At 46.7% G+C, this 22,218-nt stretch overlaps 1 protein-coding gene across 4 annotated transcripts in view; it reads right to left on the bottom strand.

Annotated features, from left to right (window-relative positions):
• The window catches only part of HECTD4 (HECT domain E3 ubiquitin protein ligase 4), a 65,096-nt gene that overhangs the window by 7,012 nt on the left and 35,866 nt on the right, over positions 1 to 22,218 (bottom strand). For all 4 annotated transcript variants that reach the window (XM_077787224.1, XM_077787227.1, XM_077787226.1 and 1 more), the window contains exons 35-70: positions 21,992 to 22,145; positions 21,477 to 21,757; positions 20,849 to 21,038; positions 19,958 to 20,039; positions 19,203 to 19,405; positions 18,885 to 19,020; positions 18,099 to 18,281; positions 17,699 to 17,869; positions 17,111 to 17,280; positions 16,674 to 16,789; positions 15,740 to 15,843; positions 15,355 to 15,516; positions 15,071 to 15,219; positions 14,764 to 14,843; positions 14,483 to 14,646; positions 13,818 to 14,055; positions 13,256 to 13,392; positions 12,959 to 13,085; positions 12,244 to 12,381; positions 11,999 to 12,135; positions 11,684 to 11,844; positions 11,321 to 11,502; positions 10,724 to 10,929; positions 10,271 to 10,401; positions 9,901 to 10,106; positions 8,905 to 9,084; positions 7,321 to 8,627; positions 5,641 to 5,848; positions 4,790 to 5,013; positions 4,557 to 4,708; positions 4,042 to 4,148; positions 3,200 to 3,323; positions 2,304 to 2,494; positions 1,662 to 1,808; positions 626 to 745; positions 358 to 513 (exon numbers count right to left, since the gene is read on the bottom strand). In XM_077787224.1, coding sequence (XP_077643350.1) covers positions 358 to 513; positions 626 to 745; positions 1,662 to 1,808; positions 2,304 to 2,494; positions 3,200 to 3,323; positions 4,042 to 4,148; positions 4,557 to 4,708; positions 4,790 to 5,013; positions 5,641 to 5,848; positions 7,321 to 8,627; positions 8,905 to 9,084; positions 9,901 to 10,106; positions 10,271 to 10,401; positions 10,724 to 10,929; positions 11,321 to 11,502; positions 11,684 to 11,844; positions 11,999 to 12,135; positions 12,244 to 12,381; positions 12,959 to 13,085; positions 13,256 to 13,392; positions 13,818 to 14,055; positions 14,483 to 14,646; positions 14,764 to 14,843; positions 15,071 to 15,219; positions 15,355 to 15,516; positions 15,740 to 15,843; positions 16,674 to 16,789; positions 17,111 to 17,280; positions 17,699 to 17,869; positions 18,099 to 18,281; positions 18,885 to 19,020; positions 19,203 to 19,405; positions 19,958 to 20,039; positions 20,849 to 21,038; positions 21,477 to 21,757; positions 21,992 to 22,145 — 6,924 coding nt within the window. The remainder of the gene's footprint in view (positions 1 to 357; positions 514 to 625; positions 746 to 1,661; positions 1,809 to 2,303; positions 2,495 to 3,199; positions 3,324 to 4,041; positions 4,149 to 4,556; positions 4,709 to 4,789; positions 5,014 to 5,640; positions 5,849 to 7,320; positions 8,628 to 8,904; positions 9,085 to 9,900; positions 10,107 to 10,270; positions 10,402 to 10,723; positions 10,930 to 11,320; positions 11,503 to 11,683; positions 11,845 to 11,998; positions 12,136 to 12,243; positions 12,382 to 12,958; positions 13,086 to 13,255; positions 13,393 to 13,817; positions 14,056 to 14,482; positions 14,647 to 14,763; positions 14,844 to 15,070; positions 15,220 to 15,354; positions 15,517 to 15,739; positions 15,844 to 16,673; positions 16,790 to 17,110; positions 17,281 to 17,698; positions 17,870 to 18,098; positions 18,282 to 18,884; positions 19,021 to 19,202; positions 19,406 to 19,957; positions 20,040 to 20,848; positions 21,039 to 21,476; positions 21,758 to 21,991; positions 22,146 to 22,218) is intronic.

Raw genomic sequence — 22,218 nt, 5'->3', positions numbered from 1 at the left:
CCCACTCCCTGCCCCTGTCCCCACTCCCTGGTGCCGTGGAGCTCCTGTCCCCACTCCCTGTCCCCTGTCCCCACTCCCTGGTGCCATGGAGCTCCTGTTCCCACTCCCTGCCCCTGTCCCCACTCCCTGGTGCCATGGAGCTCCTGTCCCCACTCCCTGTTCTCCTGTCCCCACTCCCTGGTGCCGTGGAGCTCCTGTCCCCACTCCCTGCCCCTGTCCCCACTCCCTGGTGCCATGGAGCTCCTGTCCCCACTCCCTGTTCCCCTGTCCCCACTCCCTGGTGCCATGGAGCTCCTGCCCCCACTCCCTGGTGCCATGGAGCTCCTGTCCCCACTCCCTGTCCCTGTCCCCACTCACTGGTGCCGTGCACCTCCTCCCCGGTGAAGCGGATGTTGAAGGCGTAGGTGGGGTCCCCGCCGCTGGCCAGTTTGACGCAGAGCTGGGACGAGGGGACGCAGCCCAGCTGCCGCGCGGCCTGGCAGAAGTAGGAGTTCTCAGAGGAACGGATCTCCCCTGCCCGACACAAAGGGGAGAATGAACCTCCAGCCTCACAAACAGGCAGTGAGCTGGGGAAAAGCTCTGGCTTGTTGCAATTGGGGTTGGAAAGGATCAGTGCTTGCTGTACCTCCGACGATTTCCAGGGGATCCAGGGTGATTTCCGGGGCTGCGTGGTCAGCAGTTCTTTGGACAGTGGCATTGAGCACTCTGTTCATGACTGTGACTTTTGTGTCATAAAAGATTAAACCTGAAGAAACAAACATCTTTCAGCAGAGGTAATCTACCCCCATAATTCTCCAGTGGACAATGGTAGAATAAACATTTCACCTTCAAAACCATAGGTAAGACATGGCTGATCTAAAATTTTTTTTAAAAGTATTTCACAGGATCATGGAATGGTTTACATGATTCCACTCATCCAGTTCCACCAGGGACACCTTTCATAGTCCAGGTTTCTCCAAGTCCCATCTATTTGTTCCTCATGGTTTTTGGAATAAGTGCACTGGGATGAAACACTGATGAACACAGTTCCAATGTTCTAAAAATAGATCCCAGCAACTCCACCACAATCTCTGTAAATAGGAACACTGTGCCAAATAGTTTTCAGCAATCTGAGATGTTTTGACAGTAAAGCTACAGGCAAGAAATGATGATAAAAAATAGGGCTGTGACACTGCCCCAAAAATATATTTAATACCTCATATCTCTGTGAAGAGAAATCTCTGAACATTCCTCACACCCCCACACTGGTTCAGGAGTGGTTTTTCCAGCTGGGCCAATACAAAAACCTTTCACACACTGACACCCCTGGTAAATTCTCTATCTTCTTCAGAAAACAAATCTGGGCAATGTAATGCCCCAAATCTTGGGGTTTTTTTGGTGTCTAATGAAGGCTGTAAAAATACTCTGATGCACTTTGAGTATTTTCTTGATCTTGCTAATGCTACAACAGCAAAGTCCCGGGACTTTCACCTGACCTGCTTGTTAACCAACGAAGAGCTTTAATTTCTGGATACTCCCAAGAGGATAAAGACCCACAGACAGAGAAGATGGAACAACTCCCTCTGCGGTCGTGGTGTCACGAGGATAATGCCCCTCTCCTTTAAAAGCAAACCAAGGCAGAGGTGTCCTGCAGCCGTGCCCCAGGGCCAGAGCCCAGCTACCTTTGGCCTCCTGCAGCAGGGCAGCGATGCTGTTCCCGTACATGTCGGTCTGGCGCAGCTCCACCAGTGGCAGGAAGAAGGTCTCCAGGGTGGTGTTGAGGGACTGCAGCAGGGCGAAGCGCAGCCGCAGGCTCTCCACGGGGACGTCTGCAGGGGGAAACTCCCAGTCAGAGTCAGGAACAGGCTCCTGTTCCACCTCCTGCAAAGCCCAGGTTTGGTCCCGGAGCCGCACAAAGCAGCCCCTCTGAGCCCCGTGCTGAGGATGCAGGAACAGCATCCCTGATGTTCCTTCCTGGATCTCCAGTCTCTGGGTGTGAGCACAGAATCTCCCATTATCACTGAATTTCCCCCTTGAAGGGCTTAGAACAGGATTTAGGTGTCTAAAATCTGTGGAAATTAAGCCTTCCTTCCCCTGCAAGCTGAACCCACCAGGTATTTCCTGCTCCAGCCTGAGCTGGAAACTCAGCTTGGAGAGCGGGGAGCAGCTGCAGTGCATCCCTGACTTTACCCAAGCACACCCCCAAGGAGAGAGAAGAGCCAGACTCAGCACTCCCCTCATCCCACTGAGCCTCTAATGGAACACCAGGAGCATTCCCAGCTCTTCCCTTGAAAAAAGCCTTTAGGCCAACCATCCACACGTACTCAGGAGACAGGAAATCCTGGGATCTGCTGCATCAGCTGGGTCCAGGTACACCTCGTGGGGGTGGAGGCGGGCGGGGGTGATGGCCAGGTGGCGGCACAGGCGGTTGATGTACTGCACCAGGGCCACGTCCATCTCCAGGCTCCACTTGCGCGACGCCTTCTGCGCGTGTCTGGCGTCGATGCAGGCGCACCTGGCAGGGACAGGGCAGAGCTGCTCGCTCACAGGGTGCTGGACAACTACACCTGGGGGAGGATTACACATGGTGCCCTGCTCTTCACTCCCCTTTCCTTAAGCAGAGCTGTTCCATGACAAGAATTCCAGTGTGAGGCCAAGAGCTGATTCATCACTTCTCCTCACTGGTATTAAATAATTAGGCACAAAGGCACTCCCTATTAAGCTCTCTTAGCGCACTATCTCCTCTGGAGATGATAAGGGGCAATTAGCCTATGGTCTGACACATGCAGATAAGGAAAATTCATTTAAGGGACTTTCTTCCTCTACAATATTAAGAAGAAATTTAACAGTTCTCTCTTCTAAAGCATTTCTGACCCAGTAACAACCCCGCCAGTTAAAGAATGACCCAGTGCACTGGCTGGGGAAGGAAACCAGAGACAGACGTGGAGCTACAGTTCCCTTCGGGTAATTTATTATACAGTTTGGAAGCTCTAAAGGACACTGTGGCATCTGATTTTATCAGCCACGCTGTGCACAAGAAATCAGGACCTGCATTTGGACAGCACGTGACTTTTAAAATGCATTTTGAGAAATAATTGATTTCCCTACAGGCCTTGCAGCCACGGATGGAAGTGTTGAAGCTTCTTGGATTAGGAAGACTTGGGATCAAGTGAGCACAGTGAGTAAGTATCACCTCCTCAGAGAGATCTGCAAGCTGTACCTCTCAAAGTGCAGGTCGTAGCCACAGGACAGGATGGCTCTCCACACGCTCCGGATGTCCTGCTTGGAGCGGTCCACCACGAACCGGTGGAATCCATCCAGGGTCAGGTACTTCTCCTCAGGAACTGCCACCAAACATGGACCAGCAAAGAATTCGTGACTTGCCATGAAGTTCTCACCCCACACAGGAGCAGGAGGCTGCTGCCAGTTTCCTCCTGCTGTCCCATCCCACCATGAATCCTTTCCCATGGTGTTCCATCTATCACACGTTGGTCAAGTCCACCTCAATGACACCTTCTCACTCCCCTAAAGGGCTCAAATCCCTCACTGCTCCTCTGGAATACCTCCCACTAACCTTACTTGGCTGGATGCTGAAATTCCCCTTCTCTGAGCCAGGAAGAGGGGAATCCAAACTCGTGCCTGTTCAGTCTTCCACCAGACTAAAGTTCTGAGCACAACCTCTGTCCCCCATGGCTGTGCTGACTCCTCCAGAAGTTCTGAGCTACCTCAGTCATCTTTTTTATCCAATTTTCCACTTGTAACTGAAGAATTTAAACCCACCTGGTTCAAATCCATAATATCCCAAACCTCCACTGCATCAAAGCCTTGGAACTACCCCTTAGGAAGTTCTCTGTCTGGTTTATTGACATGCCCTACACACTGCTGCAAGAATTGCTGGCTCTCACACTGATGGCCCAAGATTCTCAGAGACACAAATAAAAGCAGCATTTTAAATCACTATTTTAAAAAAGTTAGACTTTTCAGAAATAAAGATAAACCAAATATGTCAATAAAAATAGTTTTCTATGATAAAAACTATAAAAAATTCTCTGCAGCTCCCACCTTCCTGTTTCTTAGTGGGAGACTTCTCAGGGTCCTTCTCCTCAGGTTTGCTCTTCTCAGGAGATTTGGGCTTTACAGTGGGTTTCTTCTCACTTAAGGCTGTCCGGCTGAGGGACAAAGTGGGTGTTAGGATCAAAATTTTTCTTTCATTCTGCTCACAGAACCCCAAAATTGTTTGGAAGGATCCTAAAACCCAAACACTTCCACTCCTGCCATGGATTACTGCAAACCCTGTCCAGCCTGAGCTGTGTTTTGGAATAAGTACACTGGGATAGAACACTGACGAACACAATTCCAATCTTCCATAAATAGATCCCAACAACTCCACCCCAATCGCTGGAAAAAGAAAAGTTTTGCCAAATAATTTCCAGAAATCTGAGATGTTCTGACATTAACACCACGGCCACGTTTCCCTGTTCCAATACACAGAAGCACAGAGGGACGGGGGACAAAAATCTGGATTTCTACACTGAAATCCAATATTCCACAAATGCCACAAGGCTGAGGACACCTACCTGACACTGTTGAGCATGGACTTCTCCTTGGTGGGGGGTTTGGTGACCGGGCGCTTGGTGCTCACCACCTTCACTGGGTGCTGCTCCTTGCCTGCCTTGTTGTACTTGCTCTTGTCAAATTTGGGCTTGGGAACTCCGTATTTCCTTAAAATCTTCCAAGACAAAAAGGGAATCATCACCCAGTGCTTTCAAGTGGCACCACAAGAGGCTGAGAACAGCTGGCAAAGCTCTACCTGGGTCAGCTGGTCCTCCAGCACCTTCTTGGGAGGGCGGACGTTGGTGAAGAAGACGTGGAGGAGGTTCCCAGGGGTTTGGGAATTGATCTGCTCCTTGCTGAGGTAAATGTCAGCCACCTTGATGGGCTTAGCTGGGGTCAGGCTCAGCATTTGCTCTGAATGGACACAGCTTTTAAAGATCTCTGTGAGAACTTCCCGAGCACCCGGGACCAGTTTTTCACCTAATTAAAAGAAAACCAACAATGTGGTACAACACACCATGAGAACTGGTTAGAATTCAAAATATGAAAATAGATTTTGCATTCAGATAAAATATTCTTTCACACAGCACCTGCTTTGAGATGGAAAAATCACTTTTGCGGGAGGAAAAAAAAAATCACTTTTTCAGTGAAAAACCTGCTCCTTCTGTACCCCATTAAATACAGAATTGGCCACATCCTGTAATTATTACTTGAGGGAGTAGTGGGGATGAAAAAAGCAGCTTATTTATCATGCCAGGATAAAAATTATGTTGTACAGGCAGACACCAACACCCATCAACTAACTGAACTAGCAGCCAAAAGTTATTTCAGTGACTATTTTCTCAAAAGAAGTCCCTGAAGAATTAAATCAGTAGTATTTTGTGTTAATGAGGAGTGTTTATTTGTTTATGATTTATTTGATTAGCTGGGTGGACAACTGAGCAATGTTCAGCTTGCAAATAGCCCCTGGAGGGATAAAACTTACTTTGGAATTTCTCCCTGGCTCGTTGTCACCCCTGATTTATACTGAACCAAGGAGAGCCTGAGCCCTGTTCATTCCCCAAAATGCTGAACACAGGAGGGATTTGCCAGTATCAAACCACCTACCTTTTATTGACTTATCATTGAAATAATCTTCTAGTGCTGGGCTCCCCTGGGTGTCAAACAAACTCTGATTTACAGTGGAAACAGTTAAAATCTCTTCAGTTGACATCTCCATGAGCTCATCCTCCCCATCCAGGCTGGACAAGCCAATGAGGTCACTGCTGTTGAAGAGGCTGGCTCGGATTTTCTCTATTTTAGCTCTTGACCTTATCTGTACAAATAATGAAATAAGTTCATAGCAATTCTGAGAAAACAAATTCATTTCCATTCATAGGAATTTGAGGTTTAAACTTTTTTTCCCCCTCCCCATTCTGATAATCATTCTTGCTTCTCTTCTCTGCTGCATCAGTAATTTGATGGCAAAATTCAGGTTCAGCCTAGAAAAGATCCTTTCTGAGAACACTGAGATCCTCATGCTGGGAGTTAACCAGGCACAGCTCTGACCCTATCCCATTTCTCAGGCTGGAGACAGCCCTTGGGAACAGCAGGGAAGGAGCAGAAGGTGGCAGCCAGGTAAGCTGGCATTATTTGTAACTCTGCTGTCCCTGCCTCAATTCCCACTCTGAAAAATCTCAATTAGCACAGGCCTTGAAGCTTCAGCTACACAGATTGGGAAGGGGAACAGCAACTTCCTCTGATTCCCAGAATAACCACTACCAGAGCAGCTCCAGACTTGGAATAGTTTCCATGTGAACACTCTGGCAGCTTTCTCTCCACACTTAATGCTTTATTTCAATGATGCCTTCACGTCAATTAACAGCTCAAGAATAGCAACTTGCACAGTTTTCATCTGAATAAGCTGATTTTCTTCTAAAAAAGGAACTGATACAATCCCAGACTATACAAAAACATCTCTCTCCATCCCCAGGCTCTCAGGAATGACTGTGCTTTTGGAAGCTCCTGATAAATCTGCAGCAGGCAATCTGTGGAAGCAGCAGAGAGGAAGGTTCTTGAGCAGAGCTGAACACCTGGAGTGACCCAGCACCGACGGCAACCACCCACAACGCTTTTAAAAATTAATCTGGAACCAGAATCAGAGAGCAACAAAATCTATCATGTCTCCTAAAGTAGCTTCATAGAGAAATCCAAAGGTGGTTCAAAATAGGTGGAAATGTACTGATTAAACATTAAAGAATTGTCTTGTGGGTCAAACAAAAAGGGCCCCAATCTCTAAATTCATCTCAGTGGTGGCCAGAACAAATCTTAGAGAAAGGCACACGAAAGAGGAAATTAATTGATCTTTCCCCTGACATGCTCTCCCAGCCATTGCAAAGCAGTTTAAATATTTCCTCAGTTGGAAGTTGCACTGGCTGCTGTGCTCCACAGCTACCAATCCTCCAGGAATTTAATCCCTTAAGAATTAACTTATAGTCTTGGCTTCAGCAGCACTCTGTGAAAACGAGCTCTACAAGCTGGAACACACAAGAGCTCTTCCCTACTTCCTTCTGTTCTCCACTTATTGCTGGATCACTCCACTACTGGGTCCCCTCTGTCCTTTGAGAGACAGGGATTGCTCCTAAGACTATGAAGGTGGACAAGGGAATTCTGTGCCCCTCAGGCATCCTGTCCAAGCTGAGAACTCCCAGCTTCTTATGCTCTTAGACATACCATGGAAAAAGCCAGTTCCTAGAGCAAGATCCCATTCTCCCCAAAACCCTGGCTGCAGAGATCCCTCTCCGTTACCTCCACCACAGCGAAGCCCTTGATGGGCCGTGCCAGCAGCGGCTGATTGTCCAGAGATGTCACCGTGTACATGGAGCCCACGTCCGACACCGACGCCGTCTCCACGTTGTCCAGGGGCTCCCCGAGGCTGCCCAGGCTGCCCAGGCTCCCGGTGCTGCAGTGGGAAAGATCCAAACTCTCTTGGCTGGACACCACGTGCGGCTGCTCCAGCAATCCGGGCGGGATGGGCAGCTCCAGCCCTGCCTGGAACTGGTCCACGGAGATGTCGCTGACGGTGCGGGATATTCCCTGGGAGCTGCAGAGGGAAGCCTGGCTGGTGGATGCCGAGGCACTGACGCTCATGGCCGGGGTGACGCTGCTGGAGCTGCTGATGTCCAAACTGTCGGCGCTGCTAGAAACCGTTGGCTTTTCCAGCTCCGTCCTGCACTCGCCTCCTTCTGCTTTGTCCTTGGTTTTTTTGGGATCCTCTTCCTGCAGAGGGATGTAGATCTCATCCTTGAAGACCCCGCCGTGGGCGTTGCAGGCCTTCCTGATGGCGTTCCTGACGGTGCCCTCCTCCAGGTGCGTGGGGATGCCGGAGATGACGAGCAGGCGGCTGTGGGCCGTGGGTCCCACCAGGGCCTGGCAGGCGTCTGCCACGGCATCGTTGGTCACACCCAGCCCCTGGGGGTCCTTCTTTGTCAGGTGCCTGAGGATTATCAGCAGGGTCAGAGCTCTGTGGAACCACAGCATGTCCTCAGGCTTGCTGCCCCCGATGCTGAGGAGCGCCGCGTCCGTATCAGCTGCCCTGGAGGAAGCCCTTTTCCCCGAAGCTGAGGTTTTTTCCCGCTTCATTTTGACTTTTTTCCTCTTGGACAGCAAGCTCGGGCTCTGTGGTGTCTGCCCTGGGGAAGATGAGGACGAGGAGGAGGAGTCACTAAGATTTGGGGCACTGGTGGATGAGATCACATTGGCTGTCACGCTCATGTTGATAGGCAAGGTGACTTCTGCCACAGCCAGGCACACTTCCATCAGGGCGTGGAAGTACGTGGAGAATCTCCCCTGGTCGGCAACTCCAACCCCAGAGCCACCACAGGCATTCCCAGACACCCAGTTCTGGGTTTCCTCATCGTAGAGCTTGTGCAGCTCTGACTGCAGGGCCATGAGCATGGCCAGGCAGGGGTTGAGCTGCAGGGCGATGGATGAGGACAATCCTGCTGGATTCTTCTTCTGCTCCAGATTGTGGATTTTGCGAAGCAGCTCGGCCAAGAGGTGAAAGATCAATTCCTTCACACACGCTGCCATGTCAGTTGTCCAGAGGAAGTTGCCTGTGTGAGGAATGCAAGGCATGGCAGTTAGCATGCTGTGTTTCACTCTTAGCAGAAAGGAACATTTAAAAAAGCACCAGAAAAACTAATTTCAATGTCATGGCAGCAGTAAGCAAGACAAGGTTATTCCAAGAATTGCAAATCAACAGAAAATTTCTGAAGGTTGAAGAAAATTTCATTATAGTGGAAAAGCTCAGAAAATTTCAACTGTAGTTTTTGTTTCCTAAACTCTCCACCTGAGCCAGCACATTATCAGTGCTCATTACTCCATTCTCACCTAAAAATTCCACTACTTGCAAGAGAACTGAGGCAGGAATTGTATCCAGTTCATCTTCAGATTTTCCATCCCCATCTTCTAATTTCCAGGTTAAGAGCTGTTCTGTGAATGCCATTGCCAGGGGGAATTCCAAGGGGAGGGAATGCAAGACCAGTACAGCTCCAGGAGGAGGAGACACTCCTAAGCAAAAAGGTCCAAGAAAATCCTTATCATGATTCTGAGCATTGATAAAAATAGCAACATTTGGGATTTTTTCAAACTTCTGTTAAGTGAGAGTTTCCTCTGCAGCACTTTGTAATAAACAAATAGGAACATTTCTCTATATTGGTAAGTTAATATAATCTATAATTATAAATGAACAGAGAACATTTCATTCACATAAAGAAATAAAATAACCTTAAGCCTGAACATATCTAAATATATAAACAGAACTTCCCCCAAAATAATTTATTTCTGTCTGATGGGTACTGAAAAAAACATCACCAGAAGAACTTCAGGATCTCCAAGGGGAATTTTTAAGAACTCACTGCACTCAGTCACCTTCACTGACCTAAATCCCACTGTCCCTCTCTCTGGGCAAGAGTAAGAAGAACATTAATGATTCTTCTTGCTGGAGTGACCTAAGTATTGCTACACTGCATTATTCTGTGGATAAGAGGGTCCTACAAAAACCTAAAAAGGCAATAAAAAATATTCTCCACCTGAAACAGCTCCTCAAACACCAACACTGCAGAAATTAGTATTCTGAATAAAATATTTCAAATACAAACACTGCTGGGTGAACTCCTGGAATATAAAAATCAGAATCAGATGGTTGCCAATGGCCACAAACCCAGGCTTTTTTGTTTAAGAATGAATTCCTTGTACAAAAATCCTATCCTATCTGCTGCTAGGACTGGTGACCACACAGGAAGGTGCTGCAGAAGCCATAATGAAACTGCTCTCAGCCCTGAGAGCACAGTGGAGGCTTCTCCCTCGTGCTGTGGCCGTGCTCACCCAGTTTGATGTGCACCCTGTCCGTGGGGGTGATCACAGCTGGGTACTGGTTGGTGGTGGGTGGTGGTGTGAGCCCGGTGTTGGTGGGGGAGGCGTCGCGGGGGTAGCACACGGCCTCGATCAGGTTCAGCTGCCCGTTCCTCTTCACCTTGTGCCCCAGCCCATAGACCAGCACCCGAGCCCACGGGGCCTTGTACAGGGACGAGCTGGGGAAACAGCAGCACAGCTTGGTTAGCCTCAAACCAGCTGGAAAATATCCCAGCCACCACTCAGAGTAAGTCTCGGAGAAGAGAAAACTGAAAACAAATAAATAACTCCATCCCCAGGGTGGCCAGGCTCAGACCCAGCTTTGCCACTCTCCATGACTCACTCTTTTCGGAACCCAGACTGACTTTCCTTGCAGGACACAATCACAAAGGCAGCCCCAGGAAAATTCACATCCATGTTGACCTTGGATTCAGAAATTGGGAATTCTTCGGCAGGAAATTGTTCTGGTGCTGCCTGCAACAGGACAATTCATCATGAGATCCCAAACAGCAGCAAACCTCCTCCCTCTTCTTTTATTTATAGATTGCTCTATAGCCAATGTATTTAATTAATTGCAAATTACAACACAGTGGGAGGCCACTTCATTTTAATTCAATCCAGAGCATTGCTACTGCTTCTGTTTTCAGCATGCCCACTACAATCAGGATAACAGAACCCATCCAGAGAAATAATAAACAATTCCCTGTGAGGGACAGAATCATGAAAATTTCAACCACACAGAGAACGAGGTCTCCTGAGAAGGGAACCCAACACTCGTGAAACATGAGTATTTTACCTGCAGAAAGGAGCAGATCTGTTTGGTGAGGTCCAACAGACTCTCCTCTCCCTGATGCAGTGTCCGAGTGATGGCCACAGTGAGCCACTCCCTGATGGCCTGGGAATTGCCCTGGTAGAAGAGGTCTGTGGCAGCACAGGTCTGGGAATGGATGCAGTGCTGCAGGGACTGGGCCAGGAGAATGGAGCTTGAGCTGATGGTTCCATCTGGAGTAACAAGGGAAGCAGCACAGATTTGGAGATCACTCCAAATGTTTATGTAGCCTGGGAAACAAAAACTGTAAAACACCTGGAAGATTCCCAACCTCTGTGTTCAAGTGGAAAACTCCTTGCCTAAAAGTCAGCAGGATAAAGGACCCACCCAGGCCCAGCCTTGTGGCTGGGATGGCCTCTCCATGCCAGCTGTGCCCCTTACCAGCCTCAGCCCAGCCCCTGGTGAGGGCAAACATGGAGCTGTGGGGTCACCCTGGCTCGTTCTTAAATACCATCATTATTAACCAGCTAATAAAGAAATACCAAACCCATTATTATTTTTTTTTTTTTTGTCCCCAGAAAAATACTGTACCAAAGAAGAGCTGTGACAAAACCAAGTGTTTACCAGGAAGGGGTGGTGCAAGAAGCTGGTTGGAGAGCAGCTGCAGGTGCTCCAGGGTGATATCCCGGATGGCAGGAATGTGGAACAGCCGAGTGAACATGTGGGGAGATTTGGGAGCAAAAATATTGAGCAGAGCCATGCGACAGTAGAGCTTGGCCAGGGCAGCTTCACTCCTCAACAGCTCCCTAGGGAACACAAACATTAATTCTATTAATTCTTTAATATTAAATCCAACCATGACAATAAGATTTCAGAAGTTTGTACTGCTTAGAACAAAGCTGTAGCAGGTAACTGTACTATAAGAAATGCTCTTCAGGTAATTCAAATTCAGGTAATAAAGTGCCTTGCAACTACATCTGTTTTCACCTGTGAATTTGGATGTTGGTGTTATCCAGGGTAACCAATCCGTTGGTTGCAGTCCTCCTGTACCCTGCAGGTGGCCTTTCCAACATGTCAATGGGATACCAGTACCTCACCAGGACCCCCTCACTCCGCAGATAGGTCTCCACTTGGACCAGTTCATTCACCTGCAACACCAAACCCAGCAGTGTCAGTAACACAATAATAATTACAACCACGTTTTTCCTTCCAAGAGAGCCCCAGTCCTGCATTATGAGCAGTTTTTGCTCCCAGTTGTGTCATGCTGATCATTAGAAGTCCTCCTAGGGTATCTTTACTCACCGAGTCCACATCCAGGACAACCCCATGAAGACCAAATGTCTTCAGCATGCCCCGAATGGCAAATTTGGGTAGAGCTGTTCCTACAGCACTGCTGGTGACGTTGTTGCTGTCAGGAGAGCGAGTCACCACGGTGAGACCTGGCAGAAAGGGACACCACTTGGAAGGTGTTTTCCTCAGGTGACAATTAGATCCTAAAAACCCCTGAGCTTTTCTTTACCCCTCCGGATCCATTGTGCTGCCCTTACCTTTCCGTACTTTATCAATTGTGAATTTGTTTGCTTCATCTTTGATATCCTCGATGGTGGGAAGGTAGAGATCCCGTGGGATGCCTCCGTTTTCCTCGTACAGGAATTCCACAGTTTGCCTTGCTATATCAACCATTCCTGAAAGACAGGAGGGAGTGCAAGTTATTTCCATCAGCCACTTGAAATAAATTCTTATCCTCACTAAGATCCCAAGCAGGTGAGTTTTCCAATTACTTAAATACGTTATCAGTCAAGCTGAAATTTGGAAATTGGGAGTTTTCCTGAGCTTCTCATCAGGGCTCAGATGTGACATTCCCATAAACACATTGTCCTACCAGACCTGAATTCCACAAAACTCCCAAATCTCCCCTCGTTATTACTTAAACCCAGAGTTTTGCCTTGACAGTCACAGACAGAAAATGCACAGATACAGTTTCTTCCCACACTATTATTCCAGAATATTTCTGTATCCACATCACAAAGAATTCTGTCACTATTTCTGAAACAATTTTCTCTATTAAATAGTCAAACACAGTAAAAGTGTTGAAGAAAAAGCATGAGCACAAGCCAAATTCTAAGCACTGAAGGGAAAGAGCAAGTAATTTTTTTTTAAGTTTTTCAGCCCTGAATACAGTAAATTATGAAAGAAACACAGGTGTTCTCTCAGACCTCCTGCACATCACAGAAAACAACATGCATGGAAATAAATACATACCTAACTGTAAAGCCCCTTTAATCTGATCCAGCCCAGACTTCCTTTCAGCCTCATTACGGAACCTTCTTCTAATTGTAGGGAAAACTTTGGTTTCCCAGGCTTTGACCAAGAGGGCATAGTGATCCTCCTACAAACACAGAAATGTTTTAGAACACCAAGAAGTGATAAGTTACCAGCAGTTATATTTTTGTTAGGGAAGCAGGAGGAACTCTTGCATGGCTGAATTTCAAAATCTAAATGACAAAATCTGATTTTAGGCTATAAGTTAGAGGAGGCAGAGTTTGGCACATTCCTCACCCTGGGAATATCATCGTCGTCATCATCATCACTTTCATCATCTGCAATAGGAGGGGGGTGTGGATCAGGGCCTGAGGTGATGAAGTTCTCATAGCTCAGCTCCATTTTATAGTGGCAGGATGTGTCACTGTCATACTCTGCAAGACACAGAAATAATGAGATGATAATGCATGCAAAGACATCCCATGAAATTGGAGATATACAGCATTCCATGCTCTCCAATCAGGGGGTGGGAATGCAATTCCTTTTGACACAGCATAACCAATTGGCTGATCCAATCCACCGTGACATCCTATTGTATCCCAAGCCATAATGAGATTATTTCTCACTGAAAGTGCGTTAATTACAAATAATTTGCATATTCACACAGAGGAAGACCAAAGAAGATGGTTTTAATTGCCTTGTCTAAAATCAGATAAACACGGCTTTGACTTGTGGTACTGCCCCACCTAAACAAGCACTACCTAAGGCCTAAGGACTGCAGCTAGGCTGGGCTTAAACGCTATTTCCTTGCTTGGCATTTCTGCCGGGAGGGCTTGGAAAGGAGTGAATGCCACTTTACGTTGCTGAGCCGTGGCGACAGCGGCGATCCTGCAGGGGGGCCCGTGGGTGCCGGGGTCGGAGGCGATGCTGGTGCCAGCGTCATTGTCACTGTCAGAGGCCATGGCAAAGGGCAAGGCCTCGAAGTTGGCGCTGATCTCCTCGGCCAGGTCCAGGCACAGGTCGGCGGCGTTGCGGTGAGCCTGGCCCTCGGCGTAGGCGAACGGCCGCGAGCCGAAGTTCGCCCGCACCTTGGTGTTCTGCAAAAGGATGCAGGGAAGCTCTCAGATCCTGCTCTGAGCCCACACTCTGCCCCAGGCAGGAGCTGATCACACCTCCCTGCCACCAGCATCCCCAGCTGGCACTCTGGGAAAGCTTCAAGCTGCTAAAGGCACTTTGAACTCGCCTGTTTGCCAGCTTCAAGCTGGGTGCTTTGAAGCAAGGAGTGCTAAGAGAGGAGCTCCTGGCATGGCACAAGGCATCCTGCCAGGCCTGTGCTAATGGGCAGGGAAAACCAAAATAATGACACAACCCATGCACCTGGGAGGGCTAATGAATACCTCAACCTACCCAAGAAAAGTAAAAGCTATCAATTTGCTTTTCTACAGAGCAGGTTCAGTATTTTATATTATGTTTTTTAATATTTCTGAAAGTATATTAAGTGACATACTTTTGTTACAAACTTACCTTTTTCTGAATGTGGACAACTGGCCACATTCCGCCAGACACATCCTCTAGGTAGGGCACAAGTCTCTGCCCACAATATGTAAAATAAACTCTGCCCTTTGCTGGCTGGCCTGGTGGAGGGGGAGTTCCTTCTGTTCTTTCCCATCCAATTCCTGCCACATCACCTGGAGAAAAACACAATTATAAAAAGGATTTAATCAGTTTTTTCATCCAACATTTCCCTGACATTAAGAGGATTTTCTGATGGGGCATATAAGGATTTTAGCCATGCTTTCACATACCAGGGGAAAGAGTCACATCCAGTCTGACACTCTTCCACTGCAGCAGGCTGGAGCCGTTGTAATGCACTGCTCGCCCATTGCTGAGGGGCAACAAGGACACAGTGAGACAGAGCACTGAGCCAGAGCAGGATCACCACCCACCAAAGCTGTGATACTCAAAAGGCAACTCAACCCGCCAGATTTTGCAAATATTCCAGTCCATCATTTTAGCATTCAATTTAAAAGTATGTACTGCCCACTACAGCCCCCTCCCCAGTCTGCTAATAAATGTACTGAACATGGTTTTTGATGTGCATCTCCAACCTACTTATGAAAGAGGCAGGTGCCCACTGGGTTTGTCCAAGCCCCATCCCGTTTTTCAGCCTCTGTGGCAAATCCAAAGGAAACTATTGGCCCAGTGTCATCATCTGTGTCTCCATAGGAAACCACTTCGATTTCCCAGTAGAATGATGGTGCCTAGAAATAAAAATAATAACACATTTTAAAAAGTTATTTACAAAACAGAGTTTAAAGAAGCAATTTTCTTGCTTTTTCTTTTCATGCCCTGTTGGATATTCAATGACAAAGTGCTGGAAAGCTGTGAGGTCTCACCTGTACTGGCACTGGGGAGGTGGCATAGATAAAGGTGCCCCGAGGAAGGCCCCCACCTGCACTGGGATCAGCCAGGAAGGTCACAGCAGTGAGGTGTGAGGAGAACATGCAGGCTCTCACTGGGGGGAACACCCTGGATGGGCTCCACGTGATTTCTTTGGGCTGCAGACACAACAGAGCAGTTTATTCTACAATCACAATTCAAGTCACCCACTAAAATGCAACCACACAGTTTGTGAGGGGCACATTTAATACAACTCCAACAGATCACATCCCAGTACAGAAATTCGCATTAAATGAGATTTTTCAAGAAGAATGCCCTCAGTTTGGGCAGCAGCAGGGGGTTCTCCCAGGGCAGGGGGCTCAGCACTGTCCCTGTGCTCACCTGTCTCCTGTCTGCTTGCAGGGGAGGAGGAGGGGGCCGAGCACAGTCCCGGTACAACATCCGTAACCTCTCACACTGCATCTCCACAACCACCAGCCTCTCTCCTGCAACAACAACCCACACCAAGCATCAGCCTCCAGCTGCTTCCTCAAGTCCAACAGTGCAATCTTAATACAGAAATTAATATTATATTTCCACTTTGAGGAATTTTGAGAAGTCTTACTCACCTAAACAACGGAATTAAGAGTAAAATGTAATACATGAAAGTACTTTCTCATGCTTGATTTACATTTGGTTTGCAAAGACACTGTTATGTTAATTAAAATGTAAAGTTCATTTTTGTGAGCAAGTTTATGGCCCAGCAAATGCAGGAAAAAAAAAATTATGTCTACTGTTGCAAAATTCAGTCCTTGCCCTTTGACACCTAAATCCCTGAAGTGAAGGCTCCTACCCTTCACTTCAGGCATTTTTCTCTGGCATGTTCCTAGAAACTTGTCCCTGAACTAAGATTTCTGCTGGGCCCAGTGCCTATCCCCAAAGGAGCACTCAAGGATCAGGAATATAACAAAGCATTGCAAAAACCAGCAAAAAGGTCATCAAAAGAAAACAAATTATAACATCAAGGAATACAGATAGAAGGAATCAAGGAATAAGTTATGCTGGAAGCAAGGGAACTGGAGAGTGCAGAAGAAAACCAGGACTTGCTTCTTTGATATACAGAATAATCCTGTTCTGGCCTAAATTAATGCCTAATGTTTAATGATTTAGGCTGATTATTTGCTGCTCTTCCATCAGCAGCTCTGCAGCTGTGACAAGACACTCTGTCCTGTGCCAGTTCCTAAACTCTGAGTAGCTGGAGGAGAAAACACTGAAATTATTTTAAAAGCTGCTCTGTTTCTGACCTGAATATGCCAAGAAGGTGTTGGCTACATACCAGGGCTGCACTCCTGGGCCACCAAATTCAGAACTTCTACAGCAGCTGGGCACTGTTGAATGAATTCTTCACAGAATGAGCTGTCTTCCAACAGCTGAGCCATCACCAGGCATGCTCTGAACAGAAAAACAATATGTTTACAGTGTTAAAAAGTGTGTGCTGGATTCAAAGCTGGCATTACAGAAGTGAGTTCAAGAGTGGTTTACTGGTGGTCTTAGCCCTGGTTTTAGCTGGACCCCCTCCCCCCAAAGGCAGCTTTTCCCTGATTCATAAAAGGATTTATTGAAGCATTTGCTCAGTGTGTTGCAGGGGCACTGATGAACAACACCCAGACACTAAAAGGGAGCAAAGAGGAATTTGTGCAGTCCCTTGCTGCACACCCCCAGAGGAAGGGCACAAGGACTCATGGGATGTTTGTGCACAAAGCCAGGACTCACCTGGTTCTTATTTCAGCAAGGAGCCGGACCACTGCCATTACTGGGGTTGAGCCATCTCCTGTTGCAGGAAGTGAGGTGTGAATAGAGAGACTTCCCTCCTGAGGGAGCAACATGGACTGGACTGCCTGTACTACCTTCTCAGTAATGGACAGTTTATGAAGAGGCAATGCCTGATGGTGGGGGGGCACGGTAAAAAGTTAAATTCAAGTAGTTAGTTTCTAAGAAATGAGGGTGTTTTATTACCTGGAGTTAATTCTTATATTTTACTATCACAAAATCAGCACCAAACACCAAAAAAAGAAAAATAAACAAACCCCAAACCAAGCCAGAAATTAAACATAAAAACCTCCCACCCAGTATGCAACAGGATATATTTAAGCACAAAAGATGAATATTATGTTACTTGAATGAGAACTTAAACATATTGTTAATATATGCTTTAAAAATAAGGCAAACATTACAAATCATTTATAAGCAAAGATGAAACACTTTTTTTTACGTGCTGTAGATTAATAGTCAGTATGCTGTGACAGAAATAAAGCAAGAATCGAGATTATACAGAATATTGGATGTTTAAAACTCCCATACCTCAGATCTTGGAACACAGAGCCTAGATAATGGAATAGTTAAAGTGTCTGATGCCTGGGAGGTCTTTCTAGTGTCTATAGTGGTGGGTGGGAATTTGACCGTGGCTATACCTTCTTGCTCATTAATAGATGCCACAACTCCAATGCTTCCTGCTATTCCTTTGCCTAAAACCTACAACCAAAGAAGAGCTGCATGAGATTGAAGGTGCTACAACCAGGAATCAGTGTCTGACATCGCACACCAACTGCACACACAAGCACAGGGGGGTGTTTTAGGAAACAAGCTCCACAAGCTGCTGCTCCACAAGCACATCCTGCTGCCAAGGATCCCAGTGCAGGGAAAACCTCAGGAGAGCAGCAATTCTCATCTGAGATATCAAATATGAACAGTGATGAATTACCTGAACTTCAGAACCTATTTTAATTGTCTCCTTAAAGCCACCCAGAGCACACAGGGCAGCCACTGCCTGGCGAGCAATCCTTTGAAGTTTAGCCAGTTTCCTTCCACTGCTACTCCCATTCTCCAAAATGCTCTCTGCATATTTCCCAAGCTGTGGGATGTACATCAGAGCCCGAGACAGAACCTGAATACAGAAGCAAAAATACCAGGGAACGACTTCAAAGAATAATTCCAACAAAAACCAATGCCCCAGGCTTCCAGCCCACACAGTCTCAGAAGAATAATTTTTGTTCTTGAAGAGAATTATGTAACTCAGAATATTCCAAGTTCTCTGAAGTGTGAGCACCATCAAAGCCATGACCATTCCCTGGTAACTTTTAGGATAAAATACAATCTTGGCAAAAGTTTTTGCTGAGGTTTTCACCTAAGGAATAGATTAGGTGCTGCAGGATTCAGAGGAACATAAAACCAATGTGTTTTGTTCTAGCCAACACTATGTACCCTCAGAAGCCACAGCCAAGGCAGAATAACCTGCCACAGGCAAGGGAACTCCCCAGCAAACAGCATTGTTAATGCCTGAAAAGAATCAGACAAAAAATTATCTAATGATGGGCAAATTTTGAGTATTTGTCCCATCCTGAGACAGCTGAGAAAGGGCTGGGTCTGTCCAGCTCCACACCCTGGTGTGTAAATCAGAAAGGAGCAGCTCAGGCCTCGCTAATCATCAGATTCTCTAACTACTCAACCCCCAGTGAGGAATGTGCCACTCATGGTTGTGTTTGCTCACCTTTTCAGCAGTTGTTGTCCAGATCTGGGCTGCATTGGACTCTGGGGCCATGAGCAGGCTGTGCAGCAGGGCAATCACCTCTGCTGCCATGCTGTTTGCGACGTGCCCGCTGATGAACGGCCTCACCGGATCCGTCCTGGGCGGGAGACAAAGGCAATTTGACCACTCAGTTCAAAACCACAGAATGAAAAGAAGCTTCAGTTGTCAACAAGGTATATAGAAAAAAAGAAATAGGAAGTTTATGAACAGCCAGATTATCTTTGAAAGCATTGCAAGTATTGGTAGAGAGAACAGCAGAATGCAGACAAAGGGATTTACCTGGCGAGCTCTGAATTCCTCTCTCTGCAAATAGAAGTTTGTGCAGTCTTCTTTTTGTCCCCAGTGGACAAGCCACTGGTGCTCTCTGGATTGACAGTCTCTATGGGTGGCCCCACACTCACTATCAGCCCAGATTGTGCCCACTTGGTTGCCTTTCTAAGAGCTGCAGCAGCTTCTTCTGTAATGACTTCACAGCAGCCACTCTGCGAAGGAAATTGCCGTGGAAAGCAAATGTCAGATCTGTTTGGTCACTCTGTTCATGTAGAAGTGCTGAGAACACAGCAAAACCCCCTCCTGGGTGTGTGTTAGTCATAGACAAATTTTGCCTCTTGCTTTTTATCATCTTCAGAGAGATCAGGGATAAATTCACTGCCTTTAACATCCCATTCTTAATTTACCACTTCAATTTCTCTGATCAAAAAGCCACCAATGAGTATTTCTGGTGCAAACACTCAAGAACATGTCTGGAAATAGACATTAAATTCTAATTCAAGTGTGTGGCATTATCAATGTGCATTTAACACTTGAGGAAAGAATATCAAAGGGGCTTAAACCTGACCTACAATGGCTGCAAGAAGCATCAGCTGAAATTCTTTTTCATCATTTACCCTTGTAGCTGATCTGTATTTACAGAGGTAAATGATGAATAAAACAACATTTAACAAAGGCATCTTAACATCAGTAAAACCCAAGAATTCTGCCTGGCCACCAATTTTTAGGATGTTGAGCAATTCTTTAGTTATTTCTCCTCTTACTTTTGTCATGTCCCGATCCATCTTCACCACCTTCTCCATGTTGGCTCCAGTTCCCAGTCGGAATGGGCGACCTTCTGAGCTACTGTTGGAGGGGAAACAAAACACAGGAGCTTTGTTCTGACTGCTGAAAAACACAGCTGAGCTACACAGGCCAATTCCATACATTATGGCTGGTTTGAAATTATTTGAAGCCACCCTTGCAGCTGAATGCTCAACAGCAAGAGAAATATTAGGCAATTAGGGACATACCCCATTTACAGAGGGAGTTTAATCCTACTGCACACAGTTACTCAAAGCAATTTAACCCTTCCCCCTCAGGAAGAAGCCTCATGAAATGGTTTTTATTGATCACAAATGCCCAGGGCTCCGAGTTCACCTTTCACTTGTACCTTTTAGTGTAATTTTTAGAGTATAGGCTCAAAAATCAACCCACAGAGTGGGGGAAGATGGAACAAATAACACAAAATGCAGGAGGTGACAGCACTGGCATTCAGTGATCCCAGAATTCAGGTGGGTGCTGAGAATACTAAAGAATGTTTAATAGCAAATTACTGTCCAGCTTATGCATTATTAAAGCAGTGCTTTTAAAGCCATTTTGCCTTGACAGTTCTATTTGTTAGTCCTACCCAGCCTGTCGCACCATAAGCAAGATAAATGATACTCCATCAGAAACATTGAGTCTAAGTAGCTAATTTTTCATGAGATTGTTTTCAGACAGATGAAGATGTTCCCATGTTCCTCTGCATTATCTTATAGCTTTGCCAGTAAACACAACACATTGGGCAGACATCTTATATCTAGGATGTATTTTTCTGCAGCCACAGCACTGGGAAAAAAGAGAAGATAAAGGGAATTGGCAGAAGTGATTCCAATCCAGCGAGCTGAGATTACCTTAGTAAAGGCTGAAGGACTTCATGGGAGGATTGATCTTCTCTTTTATGGATAAAAATAGAAAGTTTACCATCCACTGCCTCGCTTTCTTCTCCAGGATCTTTATCACCTTTTATGGAATTTTTAGGGCTGGCTTTTGCCAAGGTAGTATCTGGCTCAGAGGCTGTTGGAGAAAGGACTGTCTGGCATCCTTGGAGCAGAAAGGAAAAGGAAAAGAAAGAAACACAACCATGAATTTTCTTACCCTTGGAAGTAATGCTGACACATCTGGGATGTGTCTTAAACATCACTGAGACACCCACTTTGGTCTGAGGCCAGGGAAACTGGGAAATTAGGAGGCAGATGGAAAGTCACAGGAATATCCTGCTCTCGGTGACAAATCAGATACCTCCCAACACTTCAGCTCTCTGTCAATACAGAAGCTTCTGGCACAGAGTGCCCAGAGAAGCTGTGGCTGCCCCTGGATGCCTGGAAGTGCCCAAGGGCCAGGTTGGATGGGGCTTGGAGCAACCTGGACTAGCTGAAGGTGTGAAAAGGGGTGGGACTGGATGGGCTTTAAGGTCCTTTTCATTCCAAGACTCCATGAAACAGGAGTCCCTCGGGCACAACGCCAAACAGCTGCTGGTACCTGGCACGACATAATCTGCCAGCTTTGCCAGCAGCAGGGAGGCAATCTTGGAGGCTGGGTCACTGGGATCATCCTGCTCGCTGTTCAGAGAGGGCACTGAGTAACTCCAGGGAGGCAATTCCACATTTCCACAGTCCTCAACGCTCATGAGAGGCAGAGCAGCACGACACAACTGCAGGATTATAAGGACCAGCTTTGGAGAAGGACGCTGATCCAAGAGAAGGGACAGCAGCTTGGACACACAGGCTGGCTGGCTCAGGATGGCTTTACCTATGTGACTCCTGAAAGGGAAAAGAATCTTGAAATTAAAACCAAGTTCATTTATTATTTACAAGATGTATTAAAAGCAATTTCAGTGTCTGACAAAACATCTGTAGCACTTCTTCCATAACCTGACAGCACTGATTAAACACTAAGATTACAGGTCAGTTTTAGAATGGTTTTAAAAAAATCCACAAAAGATCCCACATGGGCTTTGATACACAAGAAAATACTTCAGAGGAAAGGCCTGCTACCTTGAGAGGTCATTCAGAAGGCTGAGGACATCCTGCAGTGCATCATTCCCTGCAGCTTGGTTGCCACAGCACTCAGTGGCTCTGGCCAGGTGGTTGGTGAGGAGACTGGAGACCTGCCTGGCCAGCCCAGAGTGAACGGCATCTGTGGAACCCCCTTTGGAAGAAATGGAAGAATGCACAGCTGTAATCAACAAAAATCAATGTACACACCACAAAAATAACCCCTG

This window comes from Lonchura striata, chromosome 18 (assembly GCF_046129695.1).
Source record: "Lonchura striata isolate bLonStr1 chromosome 18, bLonStr1.mat, whole genome shotgun sequence".
Classification (NCBI taxonomy): Eukaryota; Metazoa; Chordata; class Aves; order Passeriformes; family Estrildidae; genus Lonchura; species Lonchura striata.
Note: the sequence above shows the minus strand (reverse complement) of the source record. Positions and strands in the feature narration are given on the sequence as shown.